The following is a 27,958-nucleotide window of genomic DNA, read 5'->3' as shown; positions in this document are numbered from 1 at the left end:
AAATAAGCCAGACCCTAGCAGGCAAATCATGTTTAATGTGTTTTGAGAATTGAATATTCTTTATGGAATTAAAAACAGAGGGGGGAAAAATCAACGTGCAAAAAATTAATTAAAGAAGAGGTAAGACACAGAAAAGCTTTGGGTGTCATACAAATACAAAAGCAACAAATTAAAAAAAGAGCACACACGTAATTACAGATTTCGGTAACATGAGTAGCCAGAACATACCCAATGAATTATCAATACTTAATCATCAAAGATCTTACTCATTTTGCAAGGGGGATGGTAGTGATGATGGATTTCAGTTGATCCAAAGGACTTTTTCTTCCATCGCAAGCAAACCTGTAAGGACGGCTCAAGTAACTCTGAAAAGTGGAGTTCCTTTTCTCAAAGAAAACTGACATGGGAGGGTTCTTCTCCTCCGACCCCCCTCTACCACCAAAATTTGTACATTCATTCAACTCTTTTAACTAGGGCAACCAAAAGACAATTTCTTGAGACCCCCAAACACCCTGCGAAGCCACAAATTCTACCCATGTAAAAAGGGAAAAAAAAAAAAAAAAGAGAAAGGAATGAACGACCTCCAAAACTAAGGGCAGTCACTCTGCAAAGTGCAGGATGGTTCACTGTTACAGCTTTTGTGGATTTCATGTTAAAATGTCTCTTTAAAAGGAGGCGTGGACGGGAGTGAATTAAGACCCAGCCACGTCCTGGGTTGAGGACCGACCTGTATTGGACAGGTGATATATATGGGTCAGCCCTCAGGTACCTTTTCAACTCTGCACACTCTGCTGAGGTAGGACCTTTGGAAGAAATGCACAACATCTCAGGGCGTTAAGAGTGTCCTCATCATAAAGCACTGTCCTGATGCTCAGTTGGGGGGCCCAAGACAGTCACACTCCCGGGCCACGTGTGCCCTTACACAACTCAAGAGCTTGTATCAGATCGCAGCCACGGAGGAGAGTCACAGCCACAGGAGGTGGGCGAGACCCTGGCGCTGACCCGGGGACGCCTGCTGTGTAGCGAAAGCTCGAGGGGTGGGGGGAGGTGGAGAACCCCGGCAGGCAACTACAAAAGGTTATTAGCAAATGGTATCAAAAAGTATCAAAACATTTCAAAAAACTTTAAAAAACTGCCAGGCTTGGCGGACACACAGGGCAGGCTCTCTAAGCACCCGGGAGGGCTGCCCTACATTTCAGAGGTTTATCCTGGAGATGGGGACTCCGCCCCTTTCCCTCTGAAGATGCTCAGAATCTCCACGGAGACAGCAAGGATGTCCACGCCACATGGCTGGAACTGCCCCTTCAGGTTTGGGACCAGTGGTCTGAGATTCTAGCCAAAAGCCCTGAGAGCCAAAAGCTAAGTGAGATGCTGGCAGAGCCACATGCCACGGAGGACCAGGGTAAGAGGAGGGGGAGGCCGCTAAGTCTACAAGGGGGTCGGGGTGGCAGGGCGCCGTCCTTTCCCTTCCCCCACGGCTGCAAATCACCCAAAGGTCACTCCTGGCTTAGGGGCCAGGCACTCTGAGCCACAGGTGAACTCACCTGAACTCAGAGTGGGACCTGGGAGGGACTCCACTTCCCTTTGGCATTTGGGTTCCCATCCCAAATTGAACACCCCTTAGGGCTGGCTTCTGGGGTTCCTATCATTCAGGTCGACTTATCATTCAGGGTCAAGGGGAGGGGCATTCAGAATATAAATACACACATGAGGTTTTCTGCTCAGATCAAGATCTAGAAGGAGTCCTACCTGGTACTCTAGATTTCTAAAGCAGCAGGATGTTAAAAGTACGAATTGAGCCATACACACAAGCAAGGTGCTAAGATAATCTCTGTGTATTTTAAACAGCAGAAAGACCACTGTAAGTTACAAGGATTCTTCAGCTTTTCTACTCTGCTTAAGCAAACAGGGTTCCAACTTGGGTGAGGATCAAACTCAAAACCTACCATTAATATGAAGTTAAAACTCTAGTTCTTTAAAAGAAAAAAATCAAAACCTGAATAAAAGCCCACCAGGCTCATTTTGAAAGATCAAAGTAAGATGATCCAAGCATTGTCAAAGTTCTAGCAGAACAGCTCGGAGCGTTGAGTTTGACAACATAATGGCAAAAGCTGATGTTTCTGTCTCAACATGGCAGCCAGGAGAACCCAAGCTTTCATCACCATGGTTTGAAATCACACTATCGTGATTTTGCAGTTCTAACGGCCACCTGCACAAGTACATCCGCAAGCTCTGGCCACCTGGGTTATAAACCATTTTCTTCCGATCTTAGCTGCACTGCACAGCACGGTGATTCCCATCTTAAAACCACAGACAGCAGAGACCTGCCACAGTCCCACCACTTTGCTCTCCCTCATCCAGGCAGGCGCTGCTCACGGGTCACAACGCTCCGCTCCACGGACCCCAGTGAGCTCAAAAACCTTTCTTAGCGCAGTGGAGCCACTGCCAATTATCTGAAGTTGGTCTCCAAAAGGAAACTTCCTCATCAACCCTACCTTTAAAGGAACACTCACCGACTCAATCATATTACATTCTAAGGCGTGTAAATCACAAACATCCTTCACAATGGCAAGGGAGACATCACAGAATAGTAGGGGCAGGGCATGGTATGTTAACCCGCAAGGCACAAGAAAATCAGAATAGAGGCCAGCACTGCACCCTTATCCTGGGACACGTCCTGGAAGTCAAAAATACAACAGCTGGCTTAGGCTAAAAATTCGTGCCTGTCCGCTTCCCAAGGTCAAAGCCTTCCCCGCTCCCCAAAGCACGCATGGTCTTTCCATGTGCTCAGCCCAGCCTGCCCCTGGATTCTGACTGAACGACCACCTCTTTGCTCATGACCTGGGCGGAAGGGGGGAGAACAGACCACAGGTTCTGTGCCTTCTAAAGGGTCTTCATATAATGAAACCTTTCCTGGAACAGGAAGGGGGTAAGCTTATCCCAAAGTTGGCAGTAGTTCTGCAAAACATGTTTCGAGGAGGGCTGGACGAGGTTTGAGACAAAAGAAGGGTTTCGGGCTCAATGAAGTTTGGAAATGCTGGGTTTATGGAGGGTTAGCAGTTAATGCAGGACTCCTCAGAGCCTTTAATACACCTAAATGTTGTTTTAAAGAGCTCCAAGAAGATGACAGTTTTTTGGTTTGACTGTTTGTATGCCTTGCAGAACCTCTCAAGAGTTTGGAAGCCTTTAGCGACTTCCATAGGCAAGGAACCAGCTAAATATGCAGACAGGTCCCCCGTCTCACGAGAGGGGGCAATCGTTTGGGTACCGAAGCTTTCAACTCCCAAGTGGCTCTCAGCTCTCCTGGTTACTAGAGAAAGAGGCCAATCAAAATCACAGTAAACCTTCGAAAGGAAAGGAAGTGTAGTAAAGAGACAAAAAAGGAAAAGACAAAAGAAGTTAACTGAGATTCTTATTCTAATAGCAGTGTTAACGATTATTCTTTAAGTGTTCTCGTCTCTGTAGTCAGATCTCTGCCACAGTATAGATCACTAAGGCCTCCCTTGGCTCGTGATTAAAACCCACCCCATGCCCATCGTCCTGGTGTGACACAGCGGCTTGGGCACGAGTCTCAAACTCTCCTTAAACGGCACACGCTACTGTTGCGAGTTCCGGTAACTGCAGGAACCAGGCCGGGCCGGTCACGCACCTCATAAGGAGGTGCGGAATCCACTTTCACAGCTTATATAGACTGAGAGAGCTTAACCCCTGGGAGGAGACCTGGCCATTATTTCATCTGTCACTTAATGAAGGGGGAAACAGCTCATAGCTTGTTAAAGAAATTTGCCCCCAGCACAGAACTACTCGGCAGCGGACGGCCAGGACCAGGATCTGGCGCTGGAGTCGAGGGAGATGCTCGGACAACCTTCCCTTGTCGGGGATCCACGGGCCCTCACTCACTCGTGTGGGAGCTTCCTGTGGCTTCTCAGAGCTGGAGTCACAGAAAACAATGGCACATTCTGCGGGCTCCCTTTTTCTTTCCTGAGTGATAAATGGAGATCTGTGGGGCTCAGTACATCAGTAATCTGAGAAACAGCGGGTTCCAGAAAAAAGAAAGAGTAAAAAGACGAGAGCACAAATCACAGAATAGGGCGCCCTTTTTTACCTTTCTTCCTTGATTATCTATACCCTTTTAGAGTTCGGGAAGATGACCAACCAGGAGAAACAGGGTTATTTAGAAGCAGCAGTCACCCGAGCAAGAAATCCCGGCGGGGAGCCCTCCCTGCTGGGAAGTCCCACGGCTCGCCTGACTGCCGGCGAGCTGGTGACTCCCGGTCACACGGGCATCCTCTATGGGTCTCTGTGCCCCACCTGTAAAAATGCCCTTGCCAGTGATTTCCGAACGTGGCCGATGCTCAGTCATTCCAGGGACCGGCTAAAGGAGTTTCTAGGCTCCGCTACACCACTCCTGGTAGTTGCAGACTCGATTAATTCTGAGGCAGGGCTCAGGAACCTGTTTTCTTCAAAGCTCAGCCAGGTTTGGCGAGGCGTGGACTAGGGAATCTGCAACGTCCCACCGCAGCCCTTCGTTTCGCTAGGAAAATTTCTGCATCACCCCTGCCCTGGCTGCTCTCTGGGGGACGGTCGGGAGGGTCACCCATGGGGGTTCGCAACGTGGGAGCAGCCCTGGCACAGACACAGGGGTCGCTCCTGCCTGGGCCCCGCTTTAATTATTCAAGCAAGATAATATGTCAAGTCAGACAGAATATTTAATCGGTTACTGTGATATCATAGAAATACCAAGAATCATAAAAGTAAAAAAAGCTGCTAAGTCGTTGCTAATGGTTCCGGGATTCTACCGAGTGGCTGCTGGTCTCCTGACGCGCCGCAGGCGGCGGCGGGGTCACTGGCCGCGGTCCTGGGGCCTCTTGCCCTTGCCCTTCTTCTTCTTGTCCTCCAGCCGCGGCTTCAGGGCACACACGCAGGCGGACACGCCGGCGATGGCCTTGGGCAGGTCGGTGCCCTTGCTCCACTTGTCCTGCTCGCGGTCGTACACCTGCACCGTCTTGGAGAAGGCCGTGTTCTCCCAGCTGTAGCCGCCCAGGATGTAGATGCGGCCCTCCCACACGGCCACCCCCGACTCGCTGTTGGCGTGCAGCAGCGGTGCCACGCGGGTCCACTGGTTGCACTGCGGGCTGTAGGCCTCCACGCCCAGCACGTCGAAGCGCTCCATGGACTCGAGGCTGTCGTCGCTGCCGCCGATGGAGTAGATGCTGTCCCCCAGGCTGCACATGCTGTGCCAGCCGCGCGCCGTGGTCATGGGCCGCCGTTCTTCCCACACGTCTGTCCGGTGGTCGTAGCACAGCAGGTTCTTGCGGTAGGGGCCGATCTGGTAGTCGTGGCCCCCCGAGATGTACACGAAGTCTTTGTAGATGGTGCCCGCGTGGCCGTACGTGAACCTGTGGAGAGACAGATGGATGGACGGACCGACAGAGACAGAGGGGGAGCTCAGTGCTGCACGGCTGGGCCTCTGTGAGCTGGGGACCCGGTCTTCTCCTCGGCAAAATGGGGACAAGCTGCCCTCTGAGGGGGTGGTGAGGATGGGAGGGGGTGACAGACGGAGAAGGGCAGGTGACACACGGGCAGCTCTGCAGCCAGACCGGCCTGGGCCAGAATCCCAGCTCTGCCCTCTCTCTGCCCAGCTGAGAAGTGGTCATCACAAGACTGCATCTGTCTCGTTATGGCTAGAAACGCTACGCTACTGAGGCGCACGTGTGGCCCTGGTCCCATCACACACCAAGCAGGGCCTGCAACAAAGTGCAGCTCCAATTACACGACAGTCTGGAAAAGTCAGCCCTAAAGGGACAGAAAATGTCAGTGGCTGCCAGCGGTTCAGGGGAAGCAGGGAGGGGTGAAAAGATGGCGCTCGAGGGATTCTTCGGGCACTGGGACTCTTCTGTACGACACTGTAATCGTGGATACACAGCATCATACACGTGTCAAAACCCGCAGAACGCACAACCCAGACAGGGAGCCTAATGTAAACTAGAGAGCTTAGTTAATGCTAATGTATCGACTCTGGTGCATTAGCTGGAAATAATGTACCAGTTACTGCAACGGGGGAAGCTGGGTGCGCTTGGGAACCTCTGTACTTTCTGCTCAATTTTCTCTACACCTAAAATCGCTCTAAAAAATGAGATCTATATAAAGACAAAAAAGAAAATACCAACAGCAAAAAAAGTGCACACAAAGGTGGAATAAAAAGGGAATGGCGTCACGACATTCAGGACGGTGATTCCTTAGCTGGAGGCGGGAAGCAAGTGGATGGGAGAAGAGCACACGGGGCAAATGGGTCCCAGGCAGGTGGGCTACCGTTCAACGTCTTCGGCTCTTGGGCTGGGCTGTGGGTTCGTGGAGGTCTCATTATACAAGTCAGTCAATGAGTGAAAAAAGGTATGAGTAAACAAATGGAACAAATGTGGGGCATGCATGCCCTAATGACGGCAACATCCTGGATTATGTTTATTCCAACTCTGGACATGGATGGTCCACTTAGAAAAAAATAACGATAGGGTTGTTGTCGCACTTAAGGTAGACAAACCACCCCGGCTGGCCTAGAGAAAGTGACAGTGGCAGATATTCTTATGTAATTAAGCCTCACTTCTCCATCTGTAAAGTGGGATGGTACACAAGACCTGAACCCGGGAGAACACAGGTCTTGGTTTGCCTAGGACAGGGTCAGGATTTATACGGTTGACCTCTCCATTCACGGTCATTCGGGTTTGGGTAATCAATTACATGGGTTATTACCCACCCCACTGGATCACTGTGGATATCAAGGGACTCATCACATCAAGCACATGGCCCAGGCTGGCACGTGGTGATCAACAGCTACTATCATGATCGTCCAATCATCTTATCCACAGGTGTCCAGGTGCTACTTCATCGGCTTCTTGGAACCTTTACCTGAAGGTGGTAGTTACTGTGGGGTTGGGGGTAGGGGCAGGAACTGGAGGAGCCGTGCAGCTTCTACTACAGGGAGCTGCTCAAATAAATGGCAGGCACCTCTGCTAAGCCTGTGACGTTAACAAATGCAGGGAATGGACACCCTGACAGGGTGGTACTGACATCACATCCCCTTTACAGATGAGGAAAATGAGAGAGTGTGGGGTGAAGACACTTGCTGGAGTCAGATGGAGGGTAGAGAACCCTCACCCTCTGTACTCCTCCTGCCCAAAGTCAGAGGGATTTTTAGTAAACCTCTCACTCTCTGAACTCAGCACTCATTTCCCCGAAACTCAGGAAGTGAAGAGATTCAGAAACAGAGGGATGTTTGTCTCAGTGGCAGAGCTGACACTTGCACTCCGACGGCCCAGAACAGGCACCCTGACAACCATGCCCTCTGCTCCCCACGCTGCTATTTACAAGCCAGGAGATTCTTCCTGGAATGGGAAGGCCAAAATATCCAGAAAGGGAGGTGGGCTCAACTGTAACCCCAAAGCCTCCACGTCTGTAGGGTCTGCCACAAAACCCCAATCACCTTGGCAAGCCGGCCACATAGGACCAGGAGTCCGTCTTGGGACTGTAGGTCTCTACTGACGAGAGAGCTCCATTCTCATTCCGGCCGCCGACGGCCACCAGCATGTCTTCGATGGAGGCCAAGTAGAAATCCACGCGGCGCTGGTTCATGGAGGCCACCTGCGGAGGCGAGACACCTGTACCTTCCCTTCCCCAAACTCGGGTCAGCGTCAACATCCAGCACCGCATCCCCAAACACGCTCCATGGAAGGCACAGCCCCGGAAGGTGAGGTGGTGGCCACATGAGCCTGGGGAAGGGAGCCAAACTTGAAGAACGGGGGGCTCTGTAGGCGGGATTTCTCAGAGCCCCCAGGACCCTCGAGACCTCGTGAATCCCCAAGAGGTGGATGGAGAATTCACTTCCCCAAACCTGTCTGGCCACGTGGCCGACCCCGTGGACTGGAATTCCGCAGCACACACAGGTCAGAACTGCTGACGTAGGGCTTTCCTGAAATAAAAGTTCATCTTTCCCCTCACCCCCCCCACAATCAGATATTTTAAAAGTTAATGCTGATTGTCGTTCGCGTTGATGGGCAGAAAGTGGTGCTCCACAGAAAATTAGCAATGGAAGGCCCAAATTTCTTTTTTTTCTTTCTTTTTTAAATCGTCCAAGCAGAACACACGAATGAACACGGTCCCGCAGGAGACCATGTCAGGCTGCCACCGCTATGAAGGTTTGGAGGACGGGCTTCAAAGCTGGAAGCCTCCGTCTAGTGCAAGTGCAAGACTTACACCTTGGTTTTAGAGTTTTGAGAATAAAATCAAAAGGTCATCCAAGTGCCTTCTGAGCCTTGAGCTCAGAAAAGCACCGAGTTAAGTAAGAAGACTGAGGTCTGAGTATAAAGATTGAGACAGACTTTCACGGGTGGCCATCTGGTTCTTGGGAGGAAAGGAGCACATGTGCCAATCAACGTGAGCTACAACCACCGACCCTGGAAGGTCAGCATCCCCCCACCCGTTTCCAGAGGGAGAAGCTGAAATTTGGAGCGGGCAAGGAACCGGTCTGAAACCCCTGGCTACGATTTAGCCAAGTTGGGGTGCGAACCTGGGTCTGACGCCAAGACCCAGGCCTGTCCTGGAATCAGCTGCCACACCTGCCAAAGGGCCACGACTCCTACCAGGTGTGAGCCTTCGTGGCCTCCTGGGCCAGCTCCAAACCTGTCCCAAACAGGAGCTCGGCGGAGACTCCGAGACACGGGGAGGTTGTCAGAACTATGGGTCAATCTTCCAGACCGGTGTCATCCAATATGGTAGCCACTAGCCTCCTGTGGCCATTTACGCTCAGATGTAAATTAGTGAAAATGAAATAAAACGGAAAACTCAGTTCTTCAGTCCCACGGGCCACATTCCAAGCGCTCAACTGCCACACGTGGCTGGTGGCTACCGTATCGGATGGTGCAGATGAAGAACGGTTCTGTCGGTGAAGGAAGCTCTACCGCACGGCGATGTTCTGGACACTGACCGTCCCTGTAGCAGGCGGCCGGTCAGCCCTCACCGCCCCCAGCCGGGGGCGGGGCGGGGGGGAATGATGTGGCTTGTCACTTTATCGTCACACCTCGTTCAGAAGCAGGGTGGTGGTCAAGGCCCGAGAGAAGGGGGTGGGGGGCAGTCAAGGCTAAGGTTAAGGAGATCGAAAGTCCTCAAGAGTAAAGAAATAATCTGGCTTTAATCTCACCTTGATCCACTGTTTACAGCGGGGGTCATACCTATAAAGAAGATTGGATGCCGCATCCCCTCCGTTGTCCCGCGAGAAGCTGCCACCAGCGATGAAGATGAACCCCCCCAGCACGGCGACGCAGTGGTGGCTCCGCCGGGCCGGCAGGGGCGTCTCCTTGACCCACTGCTCGCTCTGGGCGTCCAGGTAGCAGGTGTCGTCGCTGAGCTCCAGACACCGCTCGGAGACCTCGCCGCCCACAAACAGCAGGCACGCCTGGGTGGTGCGGAGGGCCGTGCGCTTGGTCTGCATGACCGGCTGGGCCGCCAGGCTGTTGTGGTAGCGCACAGCCTCCTCAATGAAGCCCTCGCAGTTGGCCTCGCGGGGCAGCAGTGAGCACACGGCCGGCTTGACGCGGTGCAGCAGGTCGTTCTTGGGGATGAGCGGGAAGTGGATGTTCTCCAGCACCTGGTAGGCGTGGGCCTCGCGCTCGGGCTGCTGCGTCAGCCACTGCAGGGCGGCCTGCAGCAGGTCGTGCTCGCACTCCCGCTGCACCTCGCTGCTGCCCAGGTAGGCGCACAGCTTCTGCAGGGAGACGCTCTGCAGGAAGTCGGGCGTGAAGGACAGCGTGCCGAAGCGGCCGAGGATGAAGCCGTCGATGAAGGCGTCCAGCCGCCGGAGGCTGTAGAGGGAGGCCAGCTCCTGCAGGTACAGGTAGTTTTCCTCGCTCACCTCCTGCTCCAGGTACTCGCAGCAGAAGTCCACCGCCGTCCAGATCTGCAGCAGGTGGGCCGTCTCTAGGACGTAGTCGATGTTGCCACCGTCCAGCACCAGCTCCCCGCCGTACAGGAAGTCCACCACGGCCTTGAGCCCGATGTAGGAGGCGCCGATCAGCTCCACCTCCTTCTGGAAGGCCTCGCGCATGCCGAGGGTGAACATGGAGTTGAAGTAGTCGCTGCACACGGCCAGCAGGTTGCGGTGGGCTGGCACGCGCTGCTCGTCGGCCACCAGGACCACGTCGCAGAAGAGGCCGCACAGGCGCTGCTCGTTCAGCCGCTGCAGCACCGTGCTTGAGTGCCCGGCCCAGCGGTACACCTGCGGTGGCGGTGGAGAGCGCGTGTCGGGAGGGGAGGGGGCCGCCGACCCGCCCCCACACCGCAGGGGCCCAGCTAGCGCTATGCGACCAGCACTGACATGCAGTGGAATGAGAGAGAACAGGAAACAAGGTGTCAGAGCACCTCGCAGAAAACCAGGGTGTTTCCCTGTACATGTGCATGTGTATTTGTACATTTCCTTTCTTCCCTTCTTTACAAATAAAAATTTTAACTCAATCTTTCATTTTCCCTTTGTTTCGTTTTCCCTCTCTCCTCCTTCTTTGTAAACAGAATTCCCCAAAGTTTCCTTCCTTCCCTCCTTCCCTGTCTCTCTCTCCTTCTTAGTGTGTGTGGGTCATGGCACATAGGTTCGAAAACGCTGTCCTATCGGGAGGGTGAAGTTGCCTGGGGTGTAGCCTCTCAAGTCGGACAGAAGCTGGTGGAACCCCAGCTCCACTGCTCTGCAGCTGTGTGATCTGGGTGGGTCACGAGCAGCCTCTGAGCCTCGGCTCCTGGTCTCACCCAGGTTTGGTGCGGGGCAGGGGTCATGAGACAGAACATGGCACAGAGCTGGCCCGAGGAGAGCGGGAGCAAAGTCAGCTGCCGTGACCGTCAGTTCTCACGGGGTCGCGGTGCCGACAGTTATGCTACAGAGACCAGTCCGGGGAGGTAGAGGGTCCCAGAGACTCTGCAATATATCCAGACTAACGTGCTCTGGGGAATCTTACTTTCAGAAACACGGCTTCAACAGTCATTGCCAGAAAACGTATGTAAATTGCAGGAATGCTGTCTCTTCCCGGGAGCTGCATGTGCCGCAGGCCGCACTGTGCACTCGCCTGCACTCTCTCATTTGAGCGTCACAGGAACCCTCCAACGGAACGTCAGTTATAACCCCCTTATTCCAGATGAGGAAAAGGGAGGTTCAGGGAGACTAAGAAACGTGCCCGAAGTCCCACAGGGACTGAAGGGCAGGGCTGGCATTTGAACCTAGGTCTGATGCCAGAGCCCAAACCTTTAATCACCATGCTACACTGGAATTAACGAATCAGTTAATATGAATAGTTAATAGGAATTAATTCAATAAATTCAGGTTGGTGGACATTGCTTGACTGTTATCTGCCTACCCTGGGCTTTTGAGGATACAAAGAAAAATCAGACCCAGACAACGGTTTCTAAACCCTGGAAGAACTAATTAGGATATTTCACACTGCTTTATTTATTCCCTATAAAAACAACAAGAAAATTCAATATATGGCAAAACAGACCATTCAGAAATATCAACCAGGTAGCAGGGCGATTCAGGGACGATTGGGGAAAGGGGCGGGACGGGCGTTAAGCCCGAGGGGAAGTGGTGGTGGAAAGGAAGACACGTGGGCGAGGGCTCAGCAGGTGTGAGCAGCTGGGTGACCGGTGCACAGGTCCTTCTGGGTTACTTCTCAACATGTGTCCTACGGCAGGGGGGTGGTTTTTTCTTCCCTTCCAAATCTGCTCCTTACCGCCTCCGATGCACTAGTAATTGGGGTACTTTATTTCCCGTGGTTCTTCCCCGTCCGGCCAATTCCCACATCAATCGCTCTGTCTCTGCAACAGTCTCGGGCAACGTCCTCACATTCTGAGGGTACCAAATAGACGCTCCCTAAAGCTTCCTTCCCTTCCAAGTTTACAGAGCCAGGCTCTCCTACCTTACATTACAGGATGGTTTCTTGTAGGTCCATACACAGATATCTCCATCTATTCTGGTTATTCAGAGAGAGAGCCAGGCTGGCCTGGTCTGGGCTTCAACACATATTGGCTTGGGGCCCCTCTCGGGTGCGGACTGAAGGAAGGAACTGAAAAAGGCACTACAGCGGAAAGCTACCGAGTAATAGTGAAGGCTAGTGTCCTAGAGAAGCAAGTGAGGGGCATCAGGTGGGCTGTCAGCCCACCCCGGGCTCCTGGTTGTTTCCAAGCTGGTGAGGGTGCTGGAATTACCCCGCTTAAACAGGGGCACACGCCCCCAGGCTACGGTGTGAAAAGGGAAACAGCCCTGGGGAGGGGCAGGGACTGGGGAGAGCCCCAGACGACAGCTACCAGGGGAGCCACCTGCTGCAGTGAGCCAGGGCAGGGGAGACGGCGGCCACTGTTTCTACCGCTGGGTCTCCAGGCTAAGTAGGCACGTTTAATTCTTTACCTGGGTCTTGACTACAGCCTGTCTCTGGTTATTTAGTACAGCAGCAGAGACCAGAACTAAAAACAGACCAACGTGACTTCCCAACATTAAACTGGCATCAGTAACTGAGTTGCAACATTTCGTATAATTTAGAAACTCCGATCTGCAACATTCTCCAGTGGTATTAACCCTGTTCATTCCTTTGTTTCTTACTTTAGCACCTTAATCAGGTGAAGAAACTCAGCATCTAACACTGGGCAGAAAGCAGCAGGTATGGGGTATCTTATATTAAAAAAGAATTCGGGGAACTCCCTGGCGGTCCAGTGGTTAGGACTCCGTGATTCTGCTACACGGGGCACGGGTTCGATCCCCAGTCGGGGAGCTAAGATCCTGCAAGCTGTGCGTCATGGCCAAATATATAAATTAAATAAATAAATAATTAATTAATTAATTAAAAAGTAAAAAAGAATTCGGCATCAAAATGGATCAACACGTTTTAGAGCAGACAAATGAACAGCGGCAGCTACACAATGGAAGACTCCACCGCTCTGAGAAGGGCACGATCTACCACCACATGCAGCAATCAGGGTGAACCTCAAAAGCAGGGTGACGAGAGTAAGGAGCCGGGCACCCAGGGGACCCACCCCTGACCCCATTTATATAAGTTCAAGGGCAGGCAAAACTGCAGGGCTGGAAGCTGGGCGAGTGGCCGTCTTGATTGTAGGGGCTGGAGGGGTTTGGTAATGTTCTTTAACTGGGTGTGTTGAATGTCTAGAAAATCAAGGGTACATTATGATTTGGGCACTTTTTAAATATAAAGAGTTAGGAACATAAATACAACGAACCAAGGGATAGAGAAGCCTACTCCTAAAAGCTTCAATTCAGAGACAGACAAGCTCAGAATCTGGCTTGAAGGGACAAAGATTTCTAGCGCTGTAGAACTTAGAAAGCTATGCTGTCTCTGCAGCCAAGCTCCCAGACAAAGCCCCTTTGAGTCAGCAGCAAGACCCTTCTGGGGTTTCGCAGCAGATAAAGCCGGGCTTTGGCAAGAGCCTTCTCAGTCAACTCAAATGGAAATAGGAGAGCATTTCTCAGGAGGACCAACCTCCCCTGAAAATTACACCCCGTTTTTCTTCTTTACACATCTGTCGAACCTCGCTCCCCCTTCTTCTCCTCTTATCTATAGGCTGCTCCCAACTCCCTTTATCTAAAACGGTATTTCTTCATCTTTTTTCCAGTCTGCTCTTAAGATATTTTTTTCCTAATAGCTCGCCATGTCATTTTAACACATAATATATATTCTATATATCTGTACGTGTATTATATGTATAGCTTTCTACTTTAAAATAGTAAAATTCTTTCTAGACCCCCAAGAACCCATTTCATCTCCTCGTGAACAATATCAGCCCCATGGAGAAGGCACGATCTAAGGTAAACATGACATTTAATCTTCAAAAAAGGACACTTTTAAAGAATTCCCTGGCGGTCCAGCGGTTAGCACTCCGCACTTTCACTGCCGAGGGCCAGGGTTCAATGCCTGGTCGGGGAACTAAGATCCCACAAGCTGCGGTGTGGCCGAAAAAATAAATAAAAAATAAAAACTAAAGAAAGAAAAGGGTGTTATTAATATTCATAAAGAGACAGGTGTAAATTGGGACTGTCTCGCCAACTGGTCCCCCAAACCTTATCTACAGCAGCTGTAGGGAAAGGAGCCGCTCCCAGTCACCTGAGGGTTTGCTAAACGTACAGATTTGCAGGTCCTGCTCTGAGATTTTAATTTAGCAGGTCTGCGGTGGGGCTGGGCATATGCACTTCTCATGAGACACCTGCCCCCTCCCCGTCTCCCAGGGTGAGTCTGATGTAGTCAGTGCGCCACAGGTAGGTAGCCCCGCCGTGGGGAACCCACCCTCACTGGCTCCTAGGGTCTCAGAAAGTCACGACCGGGGAAGACTCTGGGCCCTTAACATCCAGGTATACAAAGTGTTGTCCCCACTACAAGGTTGGGGGCTGGCTTCTCCATGGACACAGTCTTGGAGTTTTTGAGCCCCAAGTGGAAACAGAAATCCCATGGCATCCACCGTGTCCTGCAGATGCCAGGTGTGGGATAAACGAGTCAAGCTGTGTTTCTAACATCCCTCGCACCCCCCAACCCCTGCTCTGATTTTATGATTTTTCCACTCCTTGACTGTGCCACCTCTAGTCATTGTTAAGGAGATTAACACCAACACCAAGAACAGAAAATCAGTCTGTGCAATAAGAATGAGCTCATTAGAAAAATCTCACGCTTCTTTGGCAATTTGCACAGGTGGTGAGCGACCCATTCACAGACCTTTGAGGATTCGCTGATCTTGTACGGCCGAGACACTCGCGTCTGCCGGCTTCCCTCCATCATAAACAAGATCGCAGCCCTACGACAAGAACAGGACTTCTGAGCGTGCAGTAGTAACTCGAGGTCATTCATGAATCGTAGGCTCTGCTGGCAGGTATCAGTGACAGCAAGAGCGAAACAGTCACGTGGAGGGAAGAGGGAGAAAAAACTGTACTACAAAGAACTCCCTTACTCTGAGCTGAAAAAATCAGAGGGTTAGAATCAGATAGAACATTTAATAAGTGTCCCTTTTTCACCTAAAATCCGACATCATGTCTTTTAGCCCACCTCCTACAAGTACCTACCTTTGGACGCTTGAGCTGAATTAGGCCTTTTCGAGAGATCAAGATTATAATGACAACAGTTATCATTTCAGAACCCAGACTATGACCCTGGAACCAAGTTGACATGTGCTATCTCATTAAACTCCCACAACGATTTGGCCGGGCTGATGTCACTTAACCCATTTTATCGATGAGGATATTGAGCTCAAGGTCACAAAGCTAGTGAATGGCTGGGAATCAAACCTGAGTCTGTCCAGCCTCAAAACTGGACAGACGTGGGCCCTTCCCTGGGATGCCTGGTTGAATGTGGCCTAATCTTTAAGAAGCTCATACTTCTAAAATTTCATGAAGTTAAGGATATGATGCAGTGACGACTACGAAGTGTAAACTACGTTCTAGACACAGGCACTGTCTTAAGTGTTTTCTGTGTCTCACTGATTTAATCCCCACAACAAGCCCACCAGGCCAGCACTATTATTATCCTCAGTTTATAAAGGAAGAAGCTGATGGCAGTGAGGGGAAGTAACTTGCCCAGCGTCACACACAGGAAGAAGCAGACCTAAGGAGGCTTTCCTGCTCTCAATCCCTGGGCTATTTCACTTGACCATTAAAAAAATGCCCACAGGCAGGAAACCTCTGCAGGGGGAGCCCATGCCCCAGCTGGAACATGCAGGATAAACTTGAACAAGCAAGTTAACCTCTGCAGACTTCATGGTTGAATCCATGGACCGGGCTGGTGTATCAGGGGATGTTAAGGTTTCTTCCAGCTTTGAAAAGTCAAGCAACCCACTAACAGCACAGAGCCGGGCTTTGGGGGACCTCGGAGGATGGGGGGCACACAGAGGAAGGATTAAGCTAGGAATATGGGCACAAGTCACATACTGGGACTGAGGGTTTAAGGAGGAATTCTTCCCCCTGCTAGCAGAGTTGAAGAGTCTATTTGTTACCTACTGAACACACAGCCTTTGCTAATAAAGAACAATGTGACAAGGAGTCAGCTCTGTGTCAGGATAATCAGGGACACACAGAGGGGGCTCCAGCGCTCCCACGTTGGGTGGGGGGACGAATCCAGGCACCGTCGATCCTGCCAGCTCCCTGGGGAGAAGGAAGGGACAACTAGATTTCTCTCGACAAACCAGCAACTTTGTGACAAAGACCAGCTGTCCCCACCCCTGTCCTTTCTGTCTGCTCCTAGGATGCTGGGGGGCTCAGAGAGGGAAGAGGACACCAGCATCCATCCTAACGCTCACCCCTGACTTCCTTGTTTCACCTTCACCCTCTGAGACAGGTGCCACCATCGTTTCTGACACCGAGGCTCAGGTGGCCGTGCGGCCCTGCCCAAGGTCACACAGCAGACAGTCTGCACCACCGCAGGCAGCCAGCCAGGGCTCAGGTCTGCCTTCAGTGCTAAGAGCTTTCTTTTCTAGGCCAAGATTTCTAGAGAGAGTATCCCCTTGTGGAGGCTCCCTTTTGTCTGCGGGCAAGTGGTTTGGGGCTCATTGCTACAGGAGTGTGGGTATCAGCTGCCTCCTGTGCTTTCTGCAAGCAGGTGAGGGGTCAAGGCCACACGCAGGGACGGTGGCGATCCCCAGTGAGGCGTAAAAGGTCTTTTAGTAAACACGGGAACCGAGGCCGCGTCCGGACGGGAGGGTCCCTGGGAGCCTCCTCTCCCGGCTCCTTCCCCGGGTTTCGACCCTAAACGTGCCCGACCGCAGCGCTCGGGGAAACAGCGTCGTGGAGGTGGACGCGGACGCCCGCCGGCACCCACCCGTCCCGGGTCTCGCAGGCAGGGTCTCCGGGAACGCCGCTGTCGCTCGCTCGGACCCAGCACCCCCTGGCGGAACCGCCGGCACAACGGCCGCCCGGGCGGGCTCGAGCCGGCTGAGAGGAGGCGGAGCTGGATTGCGCCCGGGGCTGGCGCCCGCGGCGGGACGCGAGGACAGTCACTCACCTGGGCCGCGCGGGCCGGCCGCACAGGCCGCACCTGTCTCACCTGCGGGGTCGGCGGCCCCCTGTCCACCCCCCACACCGGCCCCGCGGCGGCCCCTCCGCTCGTCCCCGGCCCCGCGATCCTCCCCCCGCCCCCCGAGCACAAAGAGATCCCGGGGGCGGAACCGGGTCGCAGCTCGCGGGGTCGGGGACCCTCCCGAGGCAGGCCCGCCCCCCGCCCCGGCCCCCGGACGGTGCGCGGCTCTCGGCCCGGGCAGGAAGGGGGCGCGCGCGGAGGCCCACCTGGGAGGGCGCGCTACGGGCGCGACGCGGGGATCCCGAGCGGCGGGGCCGGGCGGGCGGGGCGGCGGGGCCCGGGCGTCGGAGCCCGTGGGCCGGCCTGGTGCGCGGCCATGGCTCCGCCAGGAAGTGCGAGGCCGAGGGCGGAGGCGCGCGCGGCCAATGGCGGCGGCCGGGAGGGGGTGGGCTCTGGCGGCGCGGGGGCGGGGCCTGTCCCAGGCGGGCGGGGCCTGCGCGGGGGGCGCGGGGAGCGCGGTGTCCTTGCCCCTCTGTCCCCCTGGCCGCCGGACTCGCTTGCGGCCCAGGCGGGCCACTCACAGTCACGCACCGCGAAATGCCTACTGGGTGTCGCCCGCCGTCTTAGGCGCGGGGACACGGCGTGGAGGGACAGGCATGGTCCTGGGCCTGGGGGGACCGGAGCGCTGGGAGGGGCCATCGCGGTGGCACCTTCGCACCTTCACCTCCTTCCAGCCTTAGCTCGGTCGGCCTCTGCGTTCACCCTACGGTGAGGCCTTCGCTGACCCCGTGATTAAAGTCACCATCCCTCTCTCCTCACCCCGTTTCCAGCTTTCCGCTTCACTTAGCTTTTACCACCGTCTAATCTTCTAAATCATTTCCTTGTTCAGTTGACTTATTGTCTCTCTCCCCCACTAGAAACCCTCCAGGGCAGGGTTTACTGTCGGTTTTATTCCTGGCTGGGCCCCCAGGGCTGGCACCTAGTAGCCGCTCAATAAATTTTCGAGGAATGAATGAGTTTAACCATCACGGATCTATCCTTGTCAAACTGATGCTACAGCCTGGATAAACCTTGAAAACATTATGCTAAGTGAAAGAAGTCAGACACAGAAGGGCACATATTGTATGAGTCCATTTATATGAAGTGTCCAGGACTGGCAAGTCCATAGAGACAGAAAGATTAGTGGTTACCCAGGGCTAACCAGTTGGGGGGAAATGGGGTGGGTGGCTGTTAAGAGATTTTGAGGGGGGAGAGTGATAAAAATGTTCTGAAATTAGGTGGTATTGATGATTGCGCAACTCTGAATATACAAAAAAACCATTGAAATGTACAATTCAAAAGGGTGAATATGGGATTTCCCTGGCGGTCCAGTGGTTAGGACATGGCGTTTTCACTGCTGTGGCCTGGGTTCAATCCCTGGTCAAGGAACTAAGATCCTACAAGCCGCGCGGCGCCGCCAGAGACAAAAAAAAAAAAATATATATATATATGGTATGGGGGGCTTCCCAGGTGGCGCAGTGGTTGAGAGTCTGCCTGCCAATGCAGGGGACGTGGGTTCGAGCCCTGGTCTGGGAAGATCCCACATGCCACGGAGCAACCAGGCCCGTGAGCCACAATTACTGAGCCTGTGCGTCTGGAGCTTGTGCTCCGCAACGGGAGAGGCCGCGATGGTGAGAGGCCCGCGCACCGCGATGAAGGGTGGCCCCCACTTGCCGTAACTAGGGAAAGCCCTCGCACAGAAGCGTAAGACCCAACACAGCCATAAAGAAAAAAAAAAAAAGGGCAACTGGCTCTTCTTAAAAAAAAAAAAAAAAAAAGTATGGTATGAGTTGTATCTCAGTAAAGCTGTTGTGCTCGCTTCGACAGCACATATACTAAAATTGGAACGCTACAGAAAATATTAGCATGGCCCCTGCGCAAGGATGACACGCAAATTCGTAAAGCGTTCCATATTTTTGTATAGCTGATTCACTTTGTTATAAAGCAGAAACTAACACACCATTGTAGAGCAATTCTACTCCAATAAAGATGTTAAAAAAATAAATAAAGCTGTTACAAAAACAAAACCAAACAAAAAAATTTCTCTCTGTCCCTGGTTGTCTATCTCCTGCCTTCTCTGGGAAGGATTGAGAGCATCTTTTTATTTTTTAAATAAAGAATGCTCTCTTCGTGGTACAGGGAGGTACGTTTTTCTTTTTTTTTTTTTTTTAATAAATTTATTTATTTATTTTTGGCTGCATTGGATCTTCGTTGCTGCACGTGGGCTTTCTTCAGTTGCGGCGAGCGGGGGCTACTCTTCGTTGCGGTGCACGGGCTTCTCACTCTGGTGGCTTCTCTTGTTGTGGAGCATGGGCTCTAGGCGCACAGGCTTCAGTAGTTGTGGCACGCGGGCTCAGTAGTTGTGGCTCGCGGGCTCCAGAGCGCAGGCTTAGTAATTGTGGCGCACGGGCTTAGTTGCTCCGCGCCATGTGGGATCTTCCCAGACCAGGGCTCGAACCCGTGTCCCCTGCATTGGCAGGGGGATTCTTAACCACTGCGCCACCAGGGAAGCCCTCAGGTATCTCTTTAAAGCCTTACTTGCCCATCTTTGACCCCTCCTTGACCCCTTCCCACCCCAACAAAGCTAATCTCACATCTTGTTCTAAGCCTGTATCTTGACATGCAAATCTCCACTATTACATGAATTCATGTACTTCTTCATTCATTAACTCACTCAGCAGACTTTTAGGGAATTCCTACTATGTGCCAGGCACTGTGGTAGTTGCCAGGGATAGAAAGAAGATAGTTTCAAGGATTTTAGGGAGGGAGACAAACAAATAAATGAGCAATTACTGTATCCGGGTCAGTCCTGTGTTAGGGATATATTCAGAGTGCTATGGGTGGGATGTATTCTTTTTTATAGCTATACTTAAAGATTCTATATAGAAAGATATGGATAAGGACAGGTAGATATAGATAAAGGTATATATGGATCTCTCTACGCATACATGGATCTATCTATCTATCTAGAGAGATTTAGCTATAGATTTTTTTATTGTATTGTATTGTATTTATTTATTTATTTTGGCTGTGCCACATGGCATGCGGGATCTTAGTTCCCTGACCAGGGATCTAAGAACGCATGCTCCCTGCAATGGAAGCGCGGAGTCCTAACCACTGGACCGCCAGGGAAGTCCCTAGATATTTTAGCAGCTTATAACTTGGCATGGATGTCTGTCTTCCTGGTGATGGGTTCTATATGAATGAGAAGATGTACAAACTGAAGGGAGTGCCTGTAGTAAGGGCCTGGGACATGCTCAGGAATCCCCACGTGACACTGACCTGAAAAACGTGCAGGCTTGGCTAAGCTGACTTTGTCCTGTTTTCCCTATCACCACCTGGAGAACCATCCTTTCACTTTTTTTCCCTTTACGTCTCATTTTCTCTCAAATTAGAAAAGTCACGCATGTTTAAGTTAATTTGGAAAATACAGAAAAGTCCGAAAGGAAAAATAAACCACTCACTCCTGCACTGTCCAAAAATAATTATTAATACTGTTGTCTCTCCATATTTTCCCCTTATGTAGTTTTTCACAATAATATCACCACTACCACCACAACCCCTGTACAGTTCACATGTGCTACACGTTGCTCTGAGCTCCCTGTACATATTCACTCATCTAATCTCCTGGACTCTTTGAGGGAGGTACTGTTTACTTTCTCTGTTTACAGAAGGGGAAACTGAGGCCTGGAAAAGTTAACTCTGTGCCCAAGGTCACAGAGCTCATAAGGAGCAGAGCCGGGCTTGGAACCTAGGCAGTCCTGTGTGTATTTGTTCCCATGCCAGAGACAACCTGGCTTAGAAAAGACGAGTTTTTCCCAATATTCAAATTTCAATGATCAGACTTGTTTTGGTTCTGAATTTGGTCAGAACTGGGCACCGCAGTCTGCAGGCCTAACCTTGCCTTCTGCACCATCCTGCCTTTGTGCCATGATAAAAGTGAGGCACGCTCCACGCAGAGAACTTGGAATACACAGACAAGCACAAACGGGAAAACATTACCCACCCGAGGAGAACAGCTGTCAGTACTTAAGCGTAGGTCGGCCCAGTGTTCCCCACGCATCCATGCATGTGACTTCATGTGGCGCAGGCCCTTTGGAAACTGCCCCCCCACACACACACTTTTGCAAATATCACGAGCTTTTCACGTGTCAATAAGTTCTCTTCTATTGGATTGTGGACTTGACCCTCCCTCATTTTTGGGCACCCAGCTGGCTTCACTATTATCATAACACAGGTGAACATTCTTGCACCCACGCCTGATGGTAAAACGAAGTTGCTGGGTCAGAGGAGCGCCTGTTTGTAAGGCTCTGACCTCCCCGCAAAGCCTGTCTCGGTAAGTACCCCTGGTCAGTGGCTCAGCACCCCATCATTTCTGAGATTCAGCCCCATCAAGTGGAACCAGGGCCAGGTGGTTCCCTGGTTGTTCATAAAGCAGGAAAACAGCTTTCTCCTTTCTTCTGCAGTCTCTCCTGCGACCCGTTGTGGTGCTTTTTATTTGCTGTTTCACGCCTTGCTCCTCTGGACACGGGTACTTGTGGGACTTGTGGAGACAGACCCTCACAGGCACCTAGGGCCATGTGAGCTGGTAGGCAGGGCAGAGGCTGCCCCAAGCCTTCTTGCAGTACCCAGGCCCCCGATGGGCGACAGTGATTGCCGGGCAGGGGCAAAGATGCCTGGTCAAGAACCGTCCTGGACTATGTATGAAACAGATAACCAACAAGGACCTACTGTATAGCACAAGGAACTATACTCCATATTTTGTAATAACCTAAAAGGGAAAAGAATCTGAAAAAGAATATATACATTATATATGTATAACTGAATCATTACGTAGTACACCTGAAATTAACACGACATTGTAAACCAACTATACTGCAATTAAAAAAAAGAAACAGGGGCTTCCCTGGTGGCGCAGTGGTTAAGAATCCGCCTGCCAATGCAGGGGACACGGGTTCGAGCCCTGTTCCGGGAAGATCCCACATGCTGCAGAGCAACTAAGCCCGTGCGCCACAAATACTGAGCCTGCACTCTAGAGCCCACGAGCCACAACTACTGAAGCCTGTGCGCCTAGAGCCCGTGCTCCACAACAAGAGAAGCCACCGCAGTGAGAAGCCCATGCACCACAACGAAGAGTAGCCGCCGCTCGCCACAACTAGAGGAAGCCCGCGTGCAGCAACAAAGACACAACACAGCAAAAAATAAACAAAATTATATTAAAAAAATAAAAAAGAAAAGAAAAGAAAAAATAAAAAAAGAAACAAATGGTGCTGGGGGGCAGGGTGAGGGGAGATGGAGCCTGTGAACGAGGTTCCAAGTCCCCCAGAACATGCTCTGTTGTCCCATTTGGCTTTGCTTACAAAATACAATGTCAAAAGATAAAATTATTAAGAATTTCAAGACAACAATTGTAGAGCATTAAACCTCCAGTGCGGGACCTTTCTGAGTGCGGGGCCCTGTGTGTCTGCTGGCCCTAGATGGAACAGTTGGGACTGTCACCAAAGAACCCTTGAGGCTAATGTTATGTTCATTCTCCAAGCCTCAGTTCCAAAGCATATGTCACAGCGGAACACCCTAGTACAGACGTGCATCACCTGGACACCCAGAATAACAAAAGGAGGGAGGGGGAGGGGCTGAGGCTGACTGTGGGTGACGCACAGGCCCCATGCTAAACACTCTCTCCATCACCCGTGGAATCCTCTTGGTACCTTGTGGGCCCATGCTACTGTTATTCCCACTTTACAGATGAGGAAACCGAGGCTCTGAACGATTGGCTGGCGCTAATATCACACAGCTGGTAAGTGCAGGAACCGGGATGAGGAACCCAGGCCATTGTATGCCAGCGCCCAAACAGTTACCCAGTTACCCAGCCTGGAAGGGCTGCAAGCTGCTTTTCTTTCGAATTACCTTCTTGGCTCTGACCTTCCTGGTGCTCAGGAGGTTGTAGCTGGTCCTAAGGGGAGGCAGGGAGAGGTGTCAGCGAGCTGCCAGCTGGGTCCCCGGAACAGCTGGGCCTGGTTGTGGGTGGGGGGGCTGGAGGGGGGAGGCTGGGGGCGGGGAGGCCCGTGAGCACTGCTACCTGCAGCTGCAGCTCTCACCCTCCAGGGAGTTTCCAGGTCTCTGAGTCTCTTGGAGGAGGAGGAGGAGGGGAGGAGGAGGAGGGGAGAAGGAGGAGGCGGGGCCGGCTCTCTAAAAACTGTTCTTCTCACCAGAGGTTTGTCCTTGGCCCAGCTTCCCTCCCAGAGCCTGAGTAATGTAGAAAAATCGCAGCCCAGCATAAGCGAGTCAGCCTAGGGGCCACCCGGGATCACGTTCGCAAGCGGAATTCTTGGCTCAATCACTCCGGTAAGTTTGTAACTGTTTAGACTGTAGGATAAGAAGCAACAGACCAGCAAATGGGTAGAGCCACAGCGGGAATGTGGGCCCAGGCCTTGGTCGTCCCTAAAATCTCAGATTCAAAGAGAAAAGACCTCCCCTCAGTTGGCACTTGCTGTTTCCTCCTTCCGTCTCCCCAAGACTTTTCTCCCCAGCTCTGCCTGGATTTGAGCCCCGGCCTGGCTACTCCCCGGCCGTGTGAACTGGACCGGCTACACCGTGCCTCAGTTTCCCATCTCCAAATGGGGAAGCCTTTGTTCCTGTCATGGTGTTGACGAATTAATACATGATGGAAGAGTGAGTGAATGAATGAATGAATAATAATAAATGAATTACTACATGCTGACCACTTCTGACAGTACCCCATGCATAAAGCTCCATAAATTTGAGCTTTTGCTGACGATGCCTGACTGTCTACCAATTAGAGAACTCTTCTTTGGCTGAAGCCTTTGTTTCCTGTTAAAATAGAAATCATTTGAAAATTGATACTTTTTTTTCTTTTTTAATGGCCACTCTGCACAGCATGTGGGATCTTAGTTCCCCGACCAGGGATCGCCCCCTGGATTGGAAGGGTAGAGTCTTAACCACTGGACCGCCAGGGAAGTCCCCAGAATGGGCTCTTTTCTTTTTTTTTTTTTAAATTATTTAAATTATTTATTTTTGGCTGTGTTGGGTCGTTTCTGTGCGAGGGCTTTCTCTAGTTGCGGTGAGCGGGGGCCACTCTTCATCGCGGTGCGCGGGCCTCTCTTGTTGCGGAGCACACTCTCCAGACGCGCAGGCTCAGCAGTTGTGGCTCACGGGCCTAGTTGCTCCGCGGCATGTGGGATCCTCCCAGACCAGGGCTCGAACCCGCGTCCCCTGCATTGACAGGCAGACTCTCAACCACTGCGCCACCAGGGAAGCCCTGGGCTCTTTTCTATTAACCATTGACACCTTAGCATTCGTTCCTCAGCTTCAGGCATGTTCTCAAGATCACGTTGTTGTGTTGTGACCGGGGGGAAAGGAAGATTCCAGCCCCCAAGAAAGGAAGAGAGAAGGCAGGAGGGGAGGCGGGTACCAGGCACAGAATGTACAGGAAGCTCCTTGTATGTCACGGCTTCTCCGGGAGCTGACTCCGTCTTGGGGCCCGTCCGGTCAGAACTGCTTGTCACTTATCGCCGAGGTCCCTAACTAAGCTGGCATTGCCCACAGCCTGACTCTGCCCTGGTTCACCAGACGAGGCACATGCTTCCCTGTTTGCCAACTGTGAAAATGAAGCGCTTGGCATTTCAGGGTCGCAAACCTGGCTGGGGCCCAAGGTCAGCAGGTAACCCTGACTGAGCCACGTCTCCTCTGGAATCTTCAAACCTCTCATGTGTAAAACTAGGCATATGGATAAAAGCCTTCCCAGAATTGTGTGGCCAGAGGAGCACAAATGCAATTCCTTGGAGATTCATTCACTGATTACACCCCCTGCCCTTCCGGATGGAATTACAATTGAAAAAGTCTCGGTGTTGTCGTGTTTGACTTGGAGAACCTGGGCCGGGTGTCTAGGGTGGTCAAGCCTTCAAGCTCTAGAGCTGTGCTAGGCAAAATGGTCACCGTCCACCACATGTGGCCATTTCCATTTCAATTAGTTAAAATTACATACAATTTAAAATTCACTTTTTCAGTTGCCTGAGCCCCATGTCACGTCCTCACCAGCCACCTGCAGCTAGTGACGCCCATATGAGACAGCACAGATCATAGAACAATTCCATTGTCTCACAACATTCCAGAGACACTGCCTTAGAGCAGTTCTTGCTAACTACATGACTTTGAGCAAGTTACTTACCTCTCTGGGCCTCGGTTTCTTTATCTGCAAAATGGGAATTCATCTACTCAACAGCAAATACTTACTGAGTGCTGGCCATGGGTCAGGTACTCTTTTAGGTGCTGGGGATATAGTGCTAAACACAGATAAATAAAATCATGACTCTCATGGAGCTGACATAGAGGAGGGACCAGAGTATTCTTCTCCAAGAGTTGGTTTGAAGATGAAATGAAATAGAGCAGGAAAAGCATTTAACATGGTGCCTGGCACATTCTAAGTGCCTAAGAAATGTTAGTCACGATTATTACTAGTAATCTGCCCAGCTCCCTTCTCCCACAGCCCTGCTACTACCTGGGATGGGAAACACATAACAAGTATGCCTTCACTTCCTATCCAGTACCCATGGCAGACATTGCTAATCCATCACAGCACTTTCCCACTGAGCCCAGAGGTACTGATGGGATTCTAGGAACAGCAAGGGGCAGGGCTCTCAGAAACATCCTCTTCAACATCACCTCCAAGTTCTCCTATGAGCTGCATGGCCCCCACAATCCTTAGGTTCTGTCTGTCGAGTTCAAACTCAGACTCCAGGCACAGGCCTGACCCTTCTTAGGGGAAAGAGCAAGTGCCTGGTCGGTACCTTGTCAGCCAAGCAGCTGGTCCTGCTTTGACCACTTGGCAGTAACTGGCTTCTTGCTTTGCTGCCTGTGGGAGTGGGGTCTGTCCGTGTTCTCACCAGGGCTCCTGGAGTCTTGAATACCGTTCCTCTCTTTTATTCAAGAAAAATGGATTGTCTCCAGGCCGGACAAATGGTCCTGGCCAAAAAGGGCTGAGTCAAACCCGGCCCCACATCCAAAGTGGGAGAGAGACACGTGAACTTGCAATTGTAATATAGTGAGATAAGGGGGAGGGTGGAGGTTGGCCCTTGGCCGTGGGGACCCAGGGCAGGAAGAACACTGGGTCCCCGGGAGTCTGCTCCATAGGAAGGGTTGCATCCTTCTCCATCCTTCGAACTGCCTGTCCTAGCTCCCGTTCTCCCCCACTGCAAGGAATGACCTGAACAGCCCGACCTGACTCAGCAGGGCTGTCTTCTCTCTGGATCGCCCATCGTTTTGGTTCTGCTGGTCGCCTTCACTCAATCATTCAGTATGACACGTGGTAACGACACGTGGTGTGAAGATGTCTCAGTTCAGTTCTTGCTTCTACCACTTACCAGCTGTGTGACCTTGGGCAAATTACCCAGCCTCTCTGTGCCCTGCTTTCCTCCTCTGTGAAATGAAGTTTACAGTAGAGCCTTTCCGCCTCCCCCTCCATGGCTTAGCATGATGCCTGGGGTGCGATACTGGCTCACTGCTGCTGTCATTCACATGCACATCTCCAGATCCCCAGAGATTTCTCTCTTTTACTCTGTTGGCCTGGTTCATTCCAGGAATGAAAATTTTTTTCAAATGCTTAACTTTCCTGGCACCCCTGGGATAAAGCTTTTCTGCTCATGACATATAAGTATGGGGAATGACATTTGAGCTATGTTTGAAAGGGTAAGTTGGACATCCCAAGCAGATGAGAGAGGAGAAGGCATCCCAGGCAGAGGGAATGGCATGTGCAAAGGCCCAGAGGAGTGAAGCAGTGGACAGTCGAGGAAGAAACCAGGCTGGCTGGAACATGGGGTGCTTGCAGGGAAACAGCAGGAAATGGGGTCGACAGGGGGAGACTGGACACCACGAGGACAGATACCCTTCGGCAATGAGCTGGGTGCCTGGCAAGGGTGGTTGAAGTAGCTTTATTTTTATTTATTTTTGAAGTATAGTTGATTTACAATGTTGTGTTAATTTCTGTTGTACAGCAAAGTGACTCAGTTATATGTATGTATACATTCTTTTTCATATTCTTTTCCATTATGGTTTATCACAGGATATTGAATATAGTTCCCTGTGCTGTACAGTAGGACCTTGTTGTTTAGCCATCCCCTATATAATAGTTTGCATCTGGAAGTAGTGTTATTTTAAATTCCACAAGCACACCATGAACTTTGGGAAGGCGAAGCTCTTTTATCCTAATTCTTTGTTACACTCAGTATATATTTGTTGTCTGTGTCAAAAGTTTCAGCAGCCTTGAGGCTCCTTTTCCCTATAACCCGTAATAATCCACAAGCAGAGGATGCTGCTCGAGCCTTGCCCAGATCTCGCCTGCCCTGGACAGCCTGGAAGTTTTCAGCCACCCTCCCCCACCCCCCCACCCCCCCCAAGGGCAGCCTGCAGCCAGTGGCTGATCAATAGCAAGGTGTAAAGGCCTGGCTCTTGCCTCAAGGTAGAGAGGACAGTTTTGTGGTGCTGTTCATGCTCCAGGGGTCCTCTGGGATCACGCTAAGGCTAGTTTCCCCGCCGAGACCACCCCTTTGCTGGGCTTTCTCGCTGCCTTGTGCTGCTTCCTTAGCTCCTTAAGGTTCCTCCTGCAAACGCTCACTCAACAAACCACTGCATGAGAATCCAGGTCACAGGTTCTGCATCTTAGAAACCTGACCTAAGGTGCCACAGATGAACAAGTGCATGAAGGGGCAGGGCTATTGGTGACAACTGCCCTTTTCTTCCTTCTCCTCCTCCTCCTGAAACAATAGCCCTTGTCCCCTACCAATCCTTTTCTCCTTTGTCTGGGTTCCCCCAAAAGCAGACCCTGAGGCTAGAATTCAGGTTCAAGTAGCTAATTTGGAAAGTGCAAGAAA

The 27,958-nt window shown here is 51.7% G+C and overlaps 1 protein-coding gene and 1 non-coding gene across 9 annotated transcripts; one reads left to right on the top strand and one right to left on the bottom strand.

Moving 5' to 3' along the window:
- Nucleotides 1-26: 26 nt before the first annotated feature.
- Nucleotides 27-17,453, bottom strand: KLHL36 (kelch like family member 36). Of its 8 annotated transcripts, XM_036833894.1 has the most exons (6): nucleotides 17,300-17,453; nucleotides 14,745-14,823; nucleotides 10,995-11,775; nucleotides 9,194-10,267; nucleotides 7,481-7,638; nucleotides 27-5,399 (listed from the first exon to the last, which is right to left on the bottom strand). In XM_036833894.1, exons 3-6 carry the CDS (start codon nucleotides 11,073-11,075, stop codon nucleotides 4,844-4,846), a joined length of 1,869 nt encoding a protein of 622 aa, XP_036689789.1. In that variant the 5' UTR covers nucleotides 11,076-11,775; nucleotides 14,745-14,823; nucleotides 17,300-17,453; the 3' UTR covers nucleotides 27-4,843. The 8 variants fall into 8 exon arrangements, with proteins under 8 accessions (XP_036689789.1, XP_036689787.1, XP_036689790.1 ...); XM_036833892.1 differs by lacking the exon at nucleotides 10,995-11,775 and having other exon boundaries at nucleotides 14,745-14,982; XM_036833895.1 differs by lacking the exons at nucleotides 10,995-11,775; nucleotides 17,300-17,453 and adding an exon at nucleotides 16,019-17,164.
- A 1,430-nt stretch (nucleotides 17,454-18,883) lies between these two features.
- LOC118885992 lies at nucleotides 18,884-18,990 on the top strand. The gene has a single exon (XR_005017624.1). It is a non-coding gene; the product is annotated as a U6 spliceosomal RNA (small nuclear RNA).
- Nucleotides 18,991-27,958: the final 8,968 nt, after the last annotated feature.

This window comes from Balaenoptera musculus, chromosome 19 (assembly GCF_009873245.2).
Source record: "Balaenoptera musculus isolate JJ_BM4_2016_0621 chromosome 19, mBalMus1.pri.v3, whole genome shotgun sequence".
Classification (NCBI taxonomy): domain Eukaryota; kingdom Metazoa; phylum Chordata; class Mammalia; order Artiodactyla; family Balaenopteridae; genus Balaenoptera; species Balaenoptera musculus.
This window is presented reverse-complemented; position numbering and strand designations above follow the sequence as displayed.